Source organism: Silurus meridionalis, chromosome 15 (assembly GCF_014805685.1).
Source record: "Silurus meridionalis isolate SWU-2019-XX chromosome 15, ASM1480568v1, whole genome shotgun sequence".
Lineage (NCBI taxonomy): Eukaryota > Metazoa > Chordata > Actinopteri > Siluriformes > Siluridae > Silurus > Silurus meridionalis.
Genome location: NC_060898.1, coordinates 684,230 through 700,000, shown reverse-complemented (window position 1 = coordinate 700,000; position 15,771 = coordinate 684,230). Strand labels below are relative to the sequence as shown.

Genomic DNA, 15,771 nt, shown 5'->3' with positions numbered 1-15,771 from the left:
TCTGTTCTCAGAACAAAAACTTTGTTCTTGTCTGTTAAAAAGTGCTGACGCTGGAGGCTGCTTCCACACGTCCCACATAAACGTCTCCTTACTCTCCATATTCCTTACAATTTTCCCCATGAGCGAGCTGTTGCTATAGAAACGATGACGAATCAGACCAATCACAATACACCAGCAATGTGTGTGTTTTGTAAACAGATTCATCGTTGATTCCCAAATCAGTGATGTTGAGTTTGTAAATGGAGATAAGTTCTGAAAAGTCAAATAAAACGGTACAGATGTTTACCCGGCATTTCTCTGCACTTTGTTTTGCACTCGGGTTCCTCGGCGAATCGGCAGTTCGATTCAGTCGAGTGGTTTATTGATTGTGGGATGGCATGAACACTGAAGGGGCTGAAAGAGAAACACTCCCGCTGTCTAAATTCACCTCGCAGCTGGATGTTCTCCAGCACCAGCACTTTCAGCTTTGATTAGGATCTGGTGAAAAGAACTGTTTGAAATATAAATGTGGGATGAGGGTGAGGTCGGGGGTAAAAGCGCTCGTGTCCTCCTGAAGCCGTTGTGGAAGCCTAGTTAAAATTCCACCCTGCTGAATAATGAACTCTGTTATTTCTCAGTGATGTCTGAAGGAACCTGAAACCCTCACTGCTGCTGTGTTCCTACAATCAGGATGGAAATGTAGTGTTGATGTGGACAGACTTTTCATCTGCACACAGATTTATATTCATCGTCTCTACTGTGCTTTTTATTCTCCTTCTCTTTCACCTCGTTTATCTTTTCAGCCTCTTTATTGTTTTTCCATTTGTATACCACAATATACACTGATTAATGGTGACACACACACACACACACACACACACACACACACACACACACACACAACATTTAAAATAATATCTCAAAGTCGTTTTATGAAATGTCCGATGTGCCGCAAAGTGTGCAGCCTCACGCAAATCTGTCTGTCTGTCTGTCTGTCTGTCTGTCTGTCTGTCTGTCTGTCTGTCCACAGTTTTTCTCAGTCGCTTTGCAGCGTTTCTCAGATCAGAAATAAATTCTCAAAACTACTAGTTCAGCCTCCACATCATGTAGTCATTTGTGCTCATCATAAAAACATTTCTTGTTTTGATCAAATTGCGAAAGCTTTTGTACCTCATTTAATGGATTGTGTACGAGTGTCTGCTGTTTCCTACAGTATCAGCTGTTTATGTTCATGCTGATCAAAATATATTCTACTGGTTTCACCTGAATAGTTTTAACCCCCAAAACATCTCAGCATCAGTTCACTGTGTAAGTCATTGAATGCAAAATAGTAAAACCAGTCGTCAGAATCTGTCATCTAAAATTTCTGTTTAACTTTTTTTGGTAAATGATTACAGACGAAGCAAAACACAGAATTCTGAAAATGGATGTGAACAATTAAGAAATAAACTAACACTAATACAGTACAGTAAAAATGTGAATTCTCTCCGGTCTTTTGCAATCAATATAAATCTAATACGCAACAAATAAATACATTTGTGCTGCTGAAATTCATAAATACCGAACAGAAGAAATTCAATCCTGAAACTGTGCAGCGTCACACTGAAAACACGACTAAACTTTTTGATGATTTTGTTTGTGAACAATCACAAAATAACTTTTCATTCTGATGGGAATGAGATGTTCACTGACACAAATACTCACTTCTGAGAGATAAACTGAGGATTTTGAGAAAGGTTTTTGTAACAATCTTGTTGTGCTGCTTGTACATGTTGTTTTGAGAAATGCATTTTACTGCTTTAAAAATATTAAGGATGATTTGAGAAAACACTTCAGTGTTCAGTAATATTCAGTAATATTTCAGTGCTCACGCTAAACCGAGTTACGCTTCACCAGGACGTGACAAAAGTAACGTGACCTAAAAACTAAGTATTTATTCTACAAATTAAAGCTGTTATTTAAACATTCTGCATTCAGACTCAATGAATTTAAAGATTTCAGTAAACTGTATCTGTTATTATTCCAAAACTTTGTACACATTAAAACGTTGAGACAAACATCAGGAACAAAACGTGTGTTTTTTTAAAAACTGGGTTTATAATAAACAAAAACATCAGCAGGAGAAAAAAACTATTCCACATGAACACTTTAGCTATTAAGAGGCGAGTGACGACTCTGTAACACACTGCTCATGAATAAAACAGCACAACAGGTGACACACACACACACACACACACACACACACACACACACACACACACACATTGCCCACCTTGCACTCGTCTCTGTTCCGCCTGTGTAAACCTGATACGCAGCTCTTCTCTCGCTCTACCGATCCGACAACCAATTACCTGCTTCTAATGACCTCATTACATCACGGATCCTGATCAGGAACGATACCTAATACACACACCTGATACACACACACACACACACACACACACACACACACTACTGTCTCACACAGCGGATACACTGAGAGAAAGGGAGCAGATGGAGTGTGAGCTCCAGCTCTCTCTGATGCAGGTATGTTTTCTCACAGACAGGAAGGAGGTTTTGATGATGTTTGATTTTTGGTTCCATCACAGAAGAATCTCACACTCTTGCTCGTGTTTTCTCAGCCGATTTGGACACACTGCATGGTAAAGGTGTGTTGGTGTGAGTGGTGCTGTAGGATGAATGTTTTTACACCATGTTTCTCCACTACATCACTGACGTGGCTCCAGCTAATAAGTGAAGCAGAACTTCTACACCACACTGAGATCCATATTCCTGCTCCTCTGTCCCTGTTTCACTGCTCCACATCCTCACATGAGAGTCAGAGGCAGGGTTTCTGTACACTTGCTTTTTGTAAACTCATCCCCTGAGCAGCTGTCAAGAGCCCAAGAAATGAAAAAGGTAAAAGATATGACGAGGCTAAAAAGTGTCCTTATTAAAGTTCTAATGAAAATAATAAATCCTCAGATCAGCTCCTTTCCTCCTTAGATGCATCTTCAACAATATCAGAATATACTGTCTGTCTGTCTGTAATGGAGATAAACTGTCTGTCTCTCTGCATGTCAGCTAATTCTGAATCCTTCTATCTATCTATCTATCTATCTATCTATCTATCTATCTATCTATCTATCTATCTATCTATCTATCTGTCTGTCTGTCTGTCTGTCTGTCTGTCTGTCTGTCTGTCTGTCTGTCTGTCTGTGTGTCTGTCTGTCTGTCTGTCTGTCTGTCCTATAGAAAAGCTAAATTGAACTGTCAAATAAAGCTGAAAGAGAAACCATTAAAATCCACAACAACACAAACTAAATCTTTCCATCTCTCTGTCTGTATTTGTCTGATTGGCTACCTGTCTGTCTGACTAACCCACTGTCTATCTGACTATCCCCCGTCTATCTGACTATCCCCCTGTCCTTCTGTCTATCCCCTGTCTATCTGTCTATCCCCTGTATGTCTGTCTATCCCCTGTCTATCTGACTATCCCCCTGTCTATCTGTCTATCCCCTGTCTGTCTGACTATCCCCTGTCTTTCTGTCTATCCCCTGTCTGTCTGTCTGTCTGTCTATCCCCTGTCTATCTGACTATCCCCTGTCTATCCCCTGTCTGTCTGTCTGTCTATCCCCTGTCTGTCTATGTTCCTGTCTGTCTGACTATCCCCCTGTCTGTCTGTCTATCTATGTTCCTGTCTGTCTGACTATCCCCCTGTCTGTCTGTTTGTCCCCCTGTCTATCTGTCTATCCCCCAGTCTATCTGTCTATCCCCTGTCTGTCTATGTTCCTGTCTGTCTGACTATCCCCTGTCTGTCTGTCTGTCCCCTGTCTATCTGTCTATCCCCTGTCTGTCTATATTCCTGTCTGTCTGACTATCCCCTGTCTGTCTGTCTATCTATGTTCCTGTCTGTCTGACTATCCCCCTGTCTGTCTGTCTGTCTGTCTGTCCCTCCTGCTGTCCTGTTATATAAAACCTGTCTGGTTTCTGAACTCCTGAGAGTCGAGGAGGTCAAACAAACTGCTGTGTTACAGAAAAACAAAACTTTGGATTAAACTGGAGACGGAGCTTGTGGTTTGATTTGTCACGATTCTGCATAAACTAAGCTTTCCCCTGTTATGGGAGAGTGAAGCTCACACACACACACACACACACACACACACACACTGAAACATGATCTTCCCTGGCTGGTGTTTCCGTCTCCCCTGTGAGGAAAAGGAGTGGCCCGAGCCAGCTGGGCTTCTCCCTCATCTTTATTATTTTATATTTCATTACAGTTTTTCTCAGTCGCTTTGCAGCGTTTCTCAGATCAGAAATAAAATTGTCAAAACTACTTCAACCTCCACATCATGTAGTCATTTGTGCACATCATAAAAACATTTCTTATTGTTTTGATCAAATTGCCAACGCTTTTGTACATCATTTAATGGATTGTGTACGAGTGTCTTCTGTTTCCCACAATATCAGTTTTTTATATTCATGTTGTTTAAAATATATTCTACTGGTTTCACCTGAATAGTTTTAACCCCCAAAACATGAACTGTGCAGGTGAATCTTGAAGTCACTAATGAAGGCGAGCGTTCTGATGGGAATGAGATGTTTATTGACACGAATACTTACTTTTGAGAGAAGAACTAATGATTTTGCGCAAAATACAGGCTTTTGCAAGAAATCCGATGTTTGTACAAATTGTTTTGAGAAATATTAAGGATGATTCGAGAAAACACTCCATAACAACTGAGAAAAACTAATGACATCACTTATTCCTATTTCCTGAACCTGAGCACTGCAAAGGCTTTGGGGTTCGAATCCCACCTGGATTATTTACACACCGGCGGGATGTTGTTCAAAACAAACATTTCTATAGAATCTCCAGCTGCTGAGTTACAGATACACGTCAAATTTCTATAAAAAAACTTCATCTATCTACTTTTCTAAAGTAAATTTTAGGAATTTTGCCTCCATTTTGCTTTAATGATCTGATTATTGAACTGATTACTGCAGCATCAGTGTGAGGTTCTGCAGAGTGAAAGTGTCTGTGATGTGGTTTATTTACATACAGATGATGTGAGAACGACAGAAACACATTTCAATCTTCCACAAATTCTCTAATCAACTGCGGGACTTTTCATTACTTTAGAACCAGACTGCGGATCAGCGCCTGCAACACCACAATACCTCCTGCTGTGCTTTCACCAGGACCCAATTTCAATCTTTTTCATTAATGCAAATGATTCAGGACAAGAAACAGAAACACTGCAGTTCACTTTTCCCCTGTTTTTTAGAGAGAGTGTATAAAACCACCTCTGGGGGTAAAGTTTAGTTTAATGGAGGCAGTAATGAAGTAAATGTAATTCATCTCTGTACTTAAGAAGTTTTTTTCACGTATTTCTACTTCACTAAAGAATTTCCATTTGGTGAGATTTTTACTTCACCTCACTTTAATCGCAAATATTTAACTTTTAACTCAACTACATGTAGTGAAATCAGTCGTTTTTATTTATGAGGATAAAAACGTAACTGGTGAAACACGTAGCGAGTCACCAATCAGGATCGAGCTCACGCTCTGTTTTACACGTGTTCTGATCGGCGCTCGGTGCATCTACTGATCACCAACATACAGTTCAGCATCAGTTCAACATCAAGCAGAACATTTAGAGAGGAATAAATGATGAAGAAACTCCAGACTCGAACTCACCACCACACACGTGACCTCGTTTACACGTTTTTACTGAAGTAGTTATAAAGAAAAATTTGTGCTCATAATAATTATCAATCTGTAAACTTTTTGCTGAAGTGCAAAGTGAAGATTTATTTTAACTGCCTGAACAACAGACATTCTGCCTGAATCACTGATTCGATTCTAAATGAAATCTCATGGACCTTCTCTGATTGTGTGATCTGTACCAGCAGGTGTATGTTGGAGATCTGTACCTGTGGATGATGTGTTTGCTCCGCAGGTAGTTCAGCGCCAAGGCCAGTTCACAGACGTAGAGTTTCACAGTGCTCTCGGAGAAATGTACATTCTGCTGAAGATGATAGCGCAGATCTCCACCTAACAGAAGATCTACCACCATGAACATGTCCTCCTCGTCCTGAAACGAGTACCTGATTCAGACACAGAGAAGGAGTGGAAAAGAGAGAGAGAGAGAGAGAGAGAGAGAGAGAGAGAGAGAGAGAGAGAGAGAGAGAGAGAGAGAGAGAGAGACTCTTAATCTTTCTTGTGTTGTTCACTACACAGCAGTCTGAAGTCTTCGTTCGTAGGAAAAGTGACATAAACACACAGATACGATTTCAACCTCGAGCAGAAACAGAAAAGATCAAGATTAATGGATTCACATTTGGAGCTTTTCCAGAAGTGAAATGAAACTCGACTCCTTAACGTTCAGATTAAAAACCCGTCAAACTCACATTTGCGTTTCCCAGGTGACATTTTAGCATTTAGCTTTAAAGTAGCGGATTTCCGCCACACAGTAATGAAGCGGGTAAAAGCATCGACTGCTGAATGTTGTGCATTAGCATGATATTTCCAAAGTCCTTTTATTGACGAGGAGCCGCGCTTAAAACATTACACATCAAACAGGAAGAGTGGAAAAATGACAGAAAAATCTTTAGAGGAAAAAAATGAAAAATAAAAATGTGTAGATATTTAATATTTAATAAAATATTCTTCTCATTAAGATTTGGATCAGAAGTGTTTCTGAAGTCCAGCACTGAAGAGCTCCAGGGCATCAAGTTTCCAGGACTCCAAACATCATGGGTCCAGGTTTCCAAACCCACCATGATCCCCAATGTCCTAATGTTGCATGTGTCCAAAGTCCAAAAGTCTGGAGTTCTCAGTTTTCCAAACCCCCCAGATTCCAGAGATTCTTCTCCAATGTACCATAGTTCAAGACGTCCTGAGGAACCCATGCATTCACAGAATAAAATAACACGTCATTTAAAATGTTTTTCTTGTGATGAAGGAAGGTGGGATTTTCCAGCTGTTAGTGTGTATGTTTTCCACAGTGTGTATGTTCTCCTCAGTGTGTATGTTCTCCTCAGTGTGTATGTTTTCCACAGTGTGTATGTTCTCCTCAGTGTGTATGTTCTCCTCAGTGTGTATGTTCTCCTCAGTGTGTATGTTCTCCACAGTGCGTGTGTTCTCCTCAGTGTGTATGTTCTCCACAGTGCATGTGTTCTCCTCAGTGTGTGTGTTCTCCTCAGTGCGTGTGTTCTCCTCAGTGCGTGTGTTCTCCTCAGTGTGTAAGTTCTCCTCAGTGTTTATGTTCTCCTCAGTGTGTATGTTCTCCTCAGGTTAATGTTAATGGTTTCTGTGAGCATCGATGGATTGCTGATATTTTTTAAAAGCCTTTAAACTCAAACTGCTGGGAACTGAGACTTGGTATTGGGTTTGCAAACCTCTACTGCATTCAATAAATAAGAAATGAGAAATGATTAGACCTGCTAACATGTTACTCTTGTTGAGTTCCTCCAAAACATTTAAATCAGATCAATATAAAGCGGGTTTGCTGTGTGAACCACGTGACTCCACTCTGCTGAAATCCAGGGCGAGTTCGAGTTTACACGTGTCTCGCCTTCATGCTGTTCTTCTGCCTTCACCTGAGTACGCTGCATAAATACTAAACATCAGCCTGGTTTTTCTGCTTTTATTAATAATAATGATAATAATCATCAGGAAAAGGATTGTATTATTATTATTATTATTATTGTTATTATTATTGTTGTTGTTGTTTGATGATGCTATAAACAGAGACAAAAAAAAGGAGACCAAAACTGACTGATCTTTTGGGAATTCCCAGCAGGGAAACCCCTGTTGTTCAGTTCAGTTGTTTACTGAGATTAAAGCAGACCCTGAGGTTATTTTCCCCCCGTGACGTGTCGGAAATCAGGAAACAGGTCTGTACAAGGCCGAGTAGATCCATGATGAATTCTCAATCTTCTAAATTTTGAACCTACTGATGTTTTAACACTTCAGAACGCTGCATCAGAGAAACCCGAGCCTGAGGACTGACATCGGAGGAAACTCGTCCTCATCCACACTAATTACATCATAACACGAGAGAATAAAAACAAAACAAAGTGTAACTCCAGTCAGAGTGAGATTTCACAGCTAGTAAACACCAAATCGGGGTGTGTGTGTGTGTGTGTGTGTGTGTGTGTGTGTGTGTGAGTGACTATTTTTTATAAAATAATGAAACTGTTCACGTGCATTAAATCTGAATTCTAACGTATAAATAAAGAGGAAAAACTCACGTCACGTCACGGAGCAGTTTTATAGCTACAGTAAACGTCACATTAAATATGAGAGGAAATTGTTCAGCGTTTCCGCTCACAGGCGTTTTTATTATTTATTGCCGGCACTGAAGTAACCCAGTTTCCTCGAGATTAAGAGACGTGAGGAACTCTGAGCACACGTTTCACTCCATGACAACGAGGTGCACGTCAGTGAAACACACACAGGTACTACAAAGTTCATGAACATCCCATTCCATATTCAGGCTCCATCTGCTGTATAATAAGCTCCATTATTCTGGGAAGATGTTCCACTAGATTTTGTGAAGATTCATTGATCCAGGTTTGTAAATTAAAGTAGGTGAGAAGATGAGGGGTGCAGTCAGCGCTCACATTCATTGTTCAACAGTGTTGAAGCTCTATAGCAGGAGTTCTTCCACTCCAACCCATGGAGAGCAGATCTTCATGGTGCTGGCTTTGTGCACAGGGACATCGTCATGCTGGAACAGGTTTCAGGTCTCCTAGTTCAAGTGAGGGGAACATTTGGTCCGATACGATCGTGTGTTCATGGCTTGAAAAGTCAGGTGTCCCAATACTTTTGGGACCAGCATACCAGAATTGTTATTTTTTTTTATTTGTAGTAAAATGCTGTCTAACATGTTCTTGAAGGTGTAGTAGAGGACATGGAGGTCGTCACACACACACACACACACACACACACACACACAGGTATTGGCACGTTTTCCTGAGACAGACTTGCTGATTTCAGGTGTGTGAGATGATGGATGACGTTTCTGAGACCGAACTGAAACTCACACTGAAAAAATCTGCTTATCTACAGACGCATTTTTCCTTCTCGCAGCTGAAATCACAAAACTCCACCTGGACTTTCTAAACTGTGATATAATTACTGCTGATGCGCCTCAAATAATATCATTTTAATTTCTATATTTACACTTCAGGAGAAAAACAGAGGAGTTCATTAGAATCGGGCAGAACCCTGACCAGAACATAACACATGATTTATAAAGAAATGAATGAAATAAGTGACATAAACTTAATAAAGTCTTAATAAAACACAGAAAAGCAGCTCCATGTTTGTGCCTTTACAGGAGTTAATGCCAACTTTCTCACAGTTATGATAAATAATTAATTAATTAATGAACATATGAATGTATAAAAAACAATCATAACTCATAAATAACATTAATAAACAAATAAACAAATAAATAAATAAATAATCTTCCATTTACAAAATGCTTTATTTTTCTAAAAACACACAAAAGGAGGAAGATTTCTGTGATTCAGTACAAAACATAAACATCTAATTTCCTACTTCCACTCATAGATTGTCCTCTTTACCCTCCAGATACCCGTGAGATCCTTCAAAATGTGCATCGCGACATCATTTATCACGGCGTGACGTCGTTATTATCGTGCAGTTTTCAACAGGAACTCGGACTCCTGGCTGGTTTATATGAAGCTGCTGCTGCTAATGAATTTGATGCTCAGTGCAGATGAACCTGAACCTCCGTGACATTATGCTCATTATAGTGACGATTTCAGCGCAGCCGAGACGGTGATCCTGCGCCTTGTGCGTCCATTAGGACGTCTTGTGCTGCTGAATGCATTAACATCGACAGATCTTTCCTCCAGGATTGAGATCTCCCCTCCTTCCTGTTCGCTGAAGAGGCCATTTTTCTTCACTCGCCTGAACCATTCTGCTTATTGTCCTTAAACTCGTAATTAAAAGACCGACATCAATACGGAGCGAGTGATTTAGACACTGCACCAGCAGCTAAAACAAAGTGCTGCTCCGACAGAGGAGGAGGAATCGAGGAGCTCCGGACCATTAAGAAAAGTAAAAGTCGTAAAACTCTGTTGGGATTTAAGTCGGTCTTTATTTCTTTAACGTAAAGATTCGGAATAATCTCCAGACTCGACGCACTGAAATCACGAGGAGGAACTATAACTGGTGCTTCATCCATTAAATATCTGAGTTTGTTTCCTCTCATGCCGTTTGGGTCAGATTTCCCGCATGTAAGCCCTGATGGAGCTCTGAGGTTGGAGAAGCGGAGAAGTGGTACTCACCAGAAGTTCACGAGGAACGGATGCTCCAGGTTCTGCATGATCTGAAGCTCTTTGAAGACGTTCCGCACTTCGTTTCTCTCCACGCACTTCAGCTTGTTCATGTACTTCATGGCGTACATCTTTTTAGTGTCCTTCTTCTGCACGATGCAGACCTGAAAAACAGAAACAATGTGGTTTATTTAAACCTGCACGTGTTTGTTAGAGAGCATGAAGTGATTCAGCCTGATATGGAGACATCACAGATCTCAAAGCTTCACTATGAGACTCTACTGTCTGATCAACACAGACATTTTATCATCATTCATACCTTTTAAAAGATTCATGTTATTCTCACAAGATGTCTTACCTTCCCAAAGCTGCCCTTTCCGATCGCTCTCAGTATCTGGAAATGGTCAAAGTTGACTGCACACACACACACACACACACACACACACACACACAGTATTATAGTAGCATGACCTGACTTTTACAGCCAGATGTTGTTCCTCTCCAAACTGTTCCCGCAAAGTCAGAGACACACAACTGTATAAAATGTAGGGAATTTTTCCTTCACTTGATCGAGGAGACCCAAACCTGCTGCAGCATGATAATGTCTCTAAACACAGAGCCAGCTCCATGAAGACCTACTTTACATGGGCTGGAGTGGAAGATCTTGAACCCTATTGAACATTCAGAATGAATGTAAACACTGACTGCACCCCAGGTCTTCTTACCTTCTCACCTACATCAGAACCTGACTTTACTCACACACGTGTAGGTAAATGAGCACAAATCGCCACAAAATCTAGTAGAACATCTTCCCAGAGAAGTGGAGCTTATTATTACAGTGAATGGAGATGTGGAATGGAACGTACATAAAGAAACACAAATGTTCAGGTGTTCACAAACTTTTGACCCTATAGTGTAGATTATTATCTTAAAAAAATAAGTCATTAAACAAGATGATGATCAGAACATCCATTGAGCTGCTTTGTATAAAAGTTTTACAGAACAGAAAAAATATTGCGTCCTAATGGATCCCGATATCGATATTATTCTCCTGGAATCGTTCAGCCTTTACAAAGAACACTTTACATTTCATTCCATTTCCATCTGAGTGTTCCATCTGGATGCTGAACTTCAGCTGGAATCAGTGATAAATCTTCATGATTTGGATGTGAATGTATTTCTGAATGCTTCAGATTAAAGACGCTGTCTGGAATAAAACTGTTTACTGACACCGAAACAAAACAGCTGAATTTCCCCTTTACTGTAAAACCATTCTTTTATACTGCTGGATTTACAGTTTGTTGTTTATTGATGGAGGGTTTATTTATTTAATTACTGAGACTAACAGGCACTGAGGCCACGCCTCCTTTAAAGAGGACAAAGAATTAAAAGGAGAAATAAAAAATCTATTTTCAGAACTTTGGTCTTTTATTATTTTTTAAGTTATTCTTTCTGTGAGCCAAAAAACAAGCCAGTGTACATAAGTATAATAGAGGAAATAATAATAAATATAATAAATAAAAATGTATTCAACGGATTATAAAAACTCCATTATATAAATATTAATAAAATCAGCATCAAAGGATAAAAATGCTCACCGTCTTCATTGTGTTGGTTGTCAGTGGATCTGCTGGACGATCCGAGTCCCATCGCTCCGGTTCAGAGAAACATGAGGAGTGCTGGAAGAACAGAAACACACACACACACACACACACACACACACACACACACACACTCAGAGAGAGTGATGATAATGATGAAGCAGATGCTCCTCCCACACACACACACACACACACACACACACACACGTCTTAGCAATTGAAGTCATCTTGTTTAAGGAATCATTTGAGTCATCACCTAAAAGCTGTCAGTATTTTTATGATCATTATTGATGGCGTTGTTTTATTATGGCTGAATTTATGATAATTGGGTAAATATGCAGGAATCTTCTTTACGTTCTACATGAATAAAAGCTAAATAATAAATACATTCAAAATGCAAAGTATGAGTTCATTTTTTTGTAAATCCGAAAGTAGAAAGTAAAAAAAGGTTCATTAAACAATTACTGAGGTCATTAAAGCATTTAGCTGTTCGGGAATCAAAAGAGTCGGCTCGTATTGGTCAGCTAAACCGAGTCGTTAAACAAGAGCAGGAAGTGACGTTTTACAAAAATAAAACATAAAAATACTCAAAGAACATCCGAACAGTAGTCTGATGTAGGTGTTTCAGTGATAGGAACACCTTTTCGTTTTCAGTGAGTCCAATTGACTCGGCTCACCTGTACTATCTAAATCTTTCGACTCACAAATAACTCACTGCCATTTTTTTCTAAATCTTACAACGTCCCCGATATTTTACCTCTGGTTATTCATCTCTGTCTAACTATTATATAACCTTAAAACCTAATAATTATTTCGACTAAACGATCGTGCACTACATGCGTGAAGATTCGACTCAACAAACAGAAGAGTCGTCTCAACGAACAGGAGTCGGTTCAACAAACCGAAGAGTCGACTCAACGAACAAAAGAGTTGACTTAACAAAGCAAGTGTTAATCAGTGAGTGATCTCGTCCTGCATTGATGTACAGTACCAGTCACAGGTTTGGACACGCCGTCTCCAGTGTTTTTATCTCTTTTTTTTATTATTAAAATTGCGTATTAATACTGAAGAATTCAAACTGTAGAAGAACACGTATGGAATTATGTAGACAAAAATGTGTTAAGAATCAGAATAAGTTTTATAGTTTTAGCTCTGATTCCAGCTAGTCTCATGGCGTTCTCTCCTCAGACTCATGAGGTCGTCATGTGAAGATCACCACCTGATCAGTCATTCAAAAGAATTCACTGTTACTTACTGTTACACTGTTAGTACACGTATACACGTGCCAGTGAATGACTGAATTATCAGCTAAATGAGTCTTCACTGAAGTTTGCAGACACCTGGTCATGTATGGTACGTGCTTTTTGAGCATCACATTCCACATTTAGTCCCAATTTGCTCTTCTAGTTCCCTCCACTCTTTTGGCAAGATGTTCCACTAGATGTGGAGGTTTGTGTTTATTCAGCTACAAGGTTATCAGTAAAGGCAGGTACTGATGTAGGTGAGGTGAGGAGACCTGGGTTACAGTCAGGGTTTACATTCATCTAAAAGGTGTTCAGTATGGTTGAGATCAGAGCTCTATAACAGGCCACTCAAGATCTTCCTCTCCAAATCAAGTAAAGCAGATCTTCATGCAGCTGGCTTGGTGCACAGGGGCATTGTTATGTTGAGGCAGGTTTGGGTTTCCAAGATCAAGTAAACGCAAAATGTTATTATAGCGCATCCAAAGACAATTGTGTGCCTTCAGCTTTGTGGTAACAGTTTGTAGAAGAACCACGTATGGTGGGAAATGCCAGGTGTCCTGATACGTTTGGCAATAGAGTGAATGTCTCTTTCACGGGACACTTATTGTGAAGAATGTAATCGAATCCAATCTGGCAACCCTGTGACTGCACACTGTAACTACACTACATCTGAATTAAACACAGCTCCAGTTAATTAACTACGACTGAAGGTGATTCTATCCCGATCTGGCAACACTGTGCGCATCGGAGTACGTGATTGGCCCGTAAAATCAACACAGCAGCGCGTGCACACTGGAATCATGCGGTTCACTGGAGCGCAATCATCAATAATAATCCGATCAGGAGTCTGAGATTAAAAGTTCATTTCATATTAATAGAAAACAAAACGTGCAAAATAAATCATAGAATCTGATTTGTCATAAAAATAAAGTTTTTTTTTTATCCTGCAGAGTCACAACTTGTTTTATTGTGCAGGAGACTGAACTGATTCAGAACTTCCTCCTGATAAAGTCACATCTGATCAATTTCTTTCTCCATTTATTCTCGAGATCATGTGAATGTGTTCCCGGGTGAAGGAGTGCAGGAATGGGAAACTCATCAGCTCGGAACTGGGCTTAAAACACAGAGAAGCCTCCTGAGATCAGGAGTTGGACTAAAAGCCGCAGTGCTGAAGCTGAGGACAGTCAATGACAGAGCTGAGATCATTCCTGAACACCATCAACCCCGAGGAACCGAACACACACACACACACACACACACCCCATATACACACAACTCACCTCTTCACAGATGATGATGAGAGAGAGGATGATAAAAGATGCTGAGGAGGAATGATGAGGTTCTCCTCTGTGACTCTTCAGATTTCACCAAGTGTTTCGTACAGAAAAAATAAAAATGCTCAGGGTTGCCAGATTGGAGCGGCTGGAAGCATTACAACACACTCACCTGAATACTAATAATGTTTTAGAGAGAGAGAGAGAGAGAGAGAGAGAGAGAGAGAGTGTGTGTGTGTGTGTGTGTGTGTGTGTGTGTGTGTGTGTGTGTGTGTGTGTGTTACCCCATATAAGGAAAAAAATTAATAATAAATGGACCCTTGATGCATTTAATTTCTGAATGAATTGAATACTGCAGAAGTTCCTCCAAAACTCTGGGACTTTAATATCATCTTATTTTATTGTATTTTATCGATTATACTCTTTAAATTGTGACTGACCTTCTAAGAATATGAACAGAGATGTGAATATTATTGTAAACGCTAACATAATAATATAATTATAAACATAAATAAACATTATTTTATGGAGAATAATGTGGAAATATCTTAAACACAATATTAAACCATTTTTGTTAGCTGAAGATCATAAAGAAACTTTGTAAACCCTCATAAACGACACTTTTATGTTTTTTGAGACGTTTTTCTATCCATCAAACTTGATAAAAAGCAGAAACACGCAGTAATGTGAGAGTGAATGAGAACGTGTGTAAGACGGAGAACAGGAGAGAAGATGTGATCAGACTCACACATGGAGGTGGAAGTTTAAAGGTTTGGGGTTGTTTTGGAGCAGAGAAGGTTCCAGAAATTGAAAGTGAACCAACATGGCTCCCATTCCACACTTCATCACCATGCAGTTCCGTCTGGACCGAGCCGAAGCGCATGTCTGAGTTCTGTACGTGTTATTCAGAGAGCAGACAGACGTCTGGAGTGAAATCTTTCATGGAACCACCTGCCCAGTCACCGCACCTCAATCCTACTGAACTGCTCTGAGATGAACTTCATCACAAGAAAGAAAGAAACATCTCCATCTCTCACACACACACTCAGTGTCTCCACACTTCTCACAGGAACTGCAGGATCCACACTCAGTATGTTATCAGTATATTTTACTGTTCAAAGAAAAGATGAAATGAAATAAAAGTGCATTCCCGTGTGTACATTGAGAGATCACTGCTTTCACCAAACACACTCGTGTACAGGAAGTGTGTGTTTCTTAAACAGTGTGGATTGAAGGTCATGGTCAGACCGGTGGGAAATTTGCTTACGGCCGACGGAACTGAAACGAATCCCTCCAGAATTCATCCATCTTTACGAGAGCGAGGCCATCATTCAGACGCAGAACGAGGCGGTGAGGCCTCATCTTTGAGCCAGATTG

The 15,771-nt window shown here is 40.0% G+C and overlaps 1 protein-coding gene across 2 annotated transcripts in view; it reads right to left on the bottom strand.

The window, feature by feature from the left end:
• stk32a (serine/threonine kinase 32A) overlaps nucleotides 1-14,543 on the bottom strand; it is a 24,210-nt gene extending 9,667 nt beyond the window's left edge. The window contains exons 1-5 of one of the 2 annotated variants that reach the window (XM_046867031.1): nucleotides 14,401-14,543; nucleotides 11,874-11,954; nucleotides 10,634-10,689; nucleotides 10,288-10,439; nucleotides 5,896-6,069 (exon numbers count right to left, since the gene is read on the bottom strand). In XM_046867031.1, coding sequence (XP_046722987.1) covers nucleotides 5,896-6,069; nucleotides 10,288-10,439; nucleotides 10,634-10,689; nucleotides 11,874-11,925 — 434 coding nt within the window. In that variant the 5' untranslated portion in view covers nucleotides 11,926-11,954; nucleotides 14,401-14,543. Of the gene's footprint in view, nucleotides 1-5,895; nucleotides 6,070-10,287; nucleotides 10,440-10,633; nucleotides 10,690-11,873; nucleotides 12,017-14,400 lie in introns of those variants that run through there. The other variant, XR_006927928.1, reaches the window with a different exon arrangement.
• Between the last annotated feature and the right edge of the window lie 1,228 nt (nucleotides 14,544-15,771).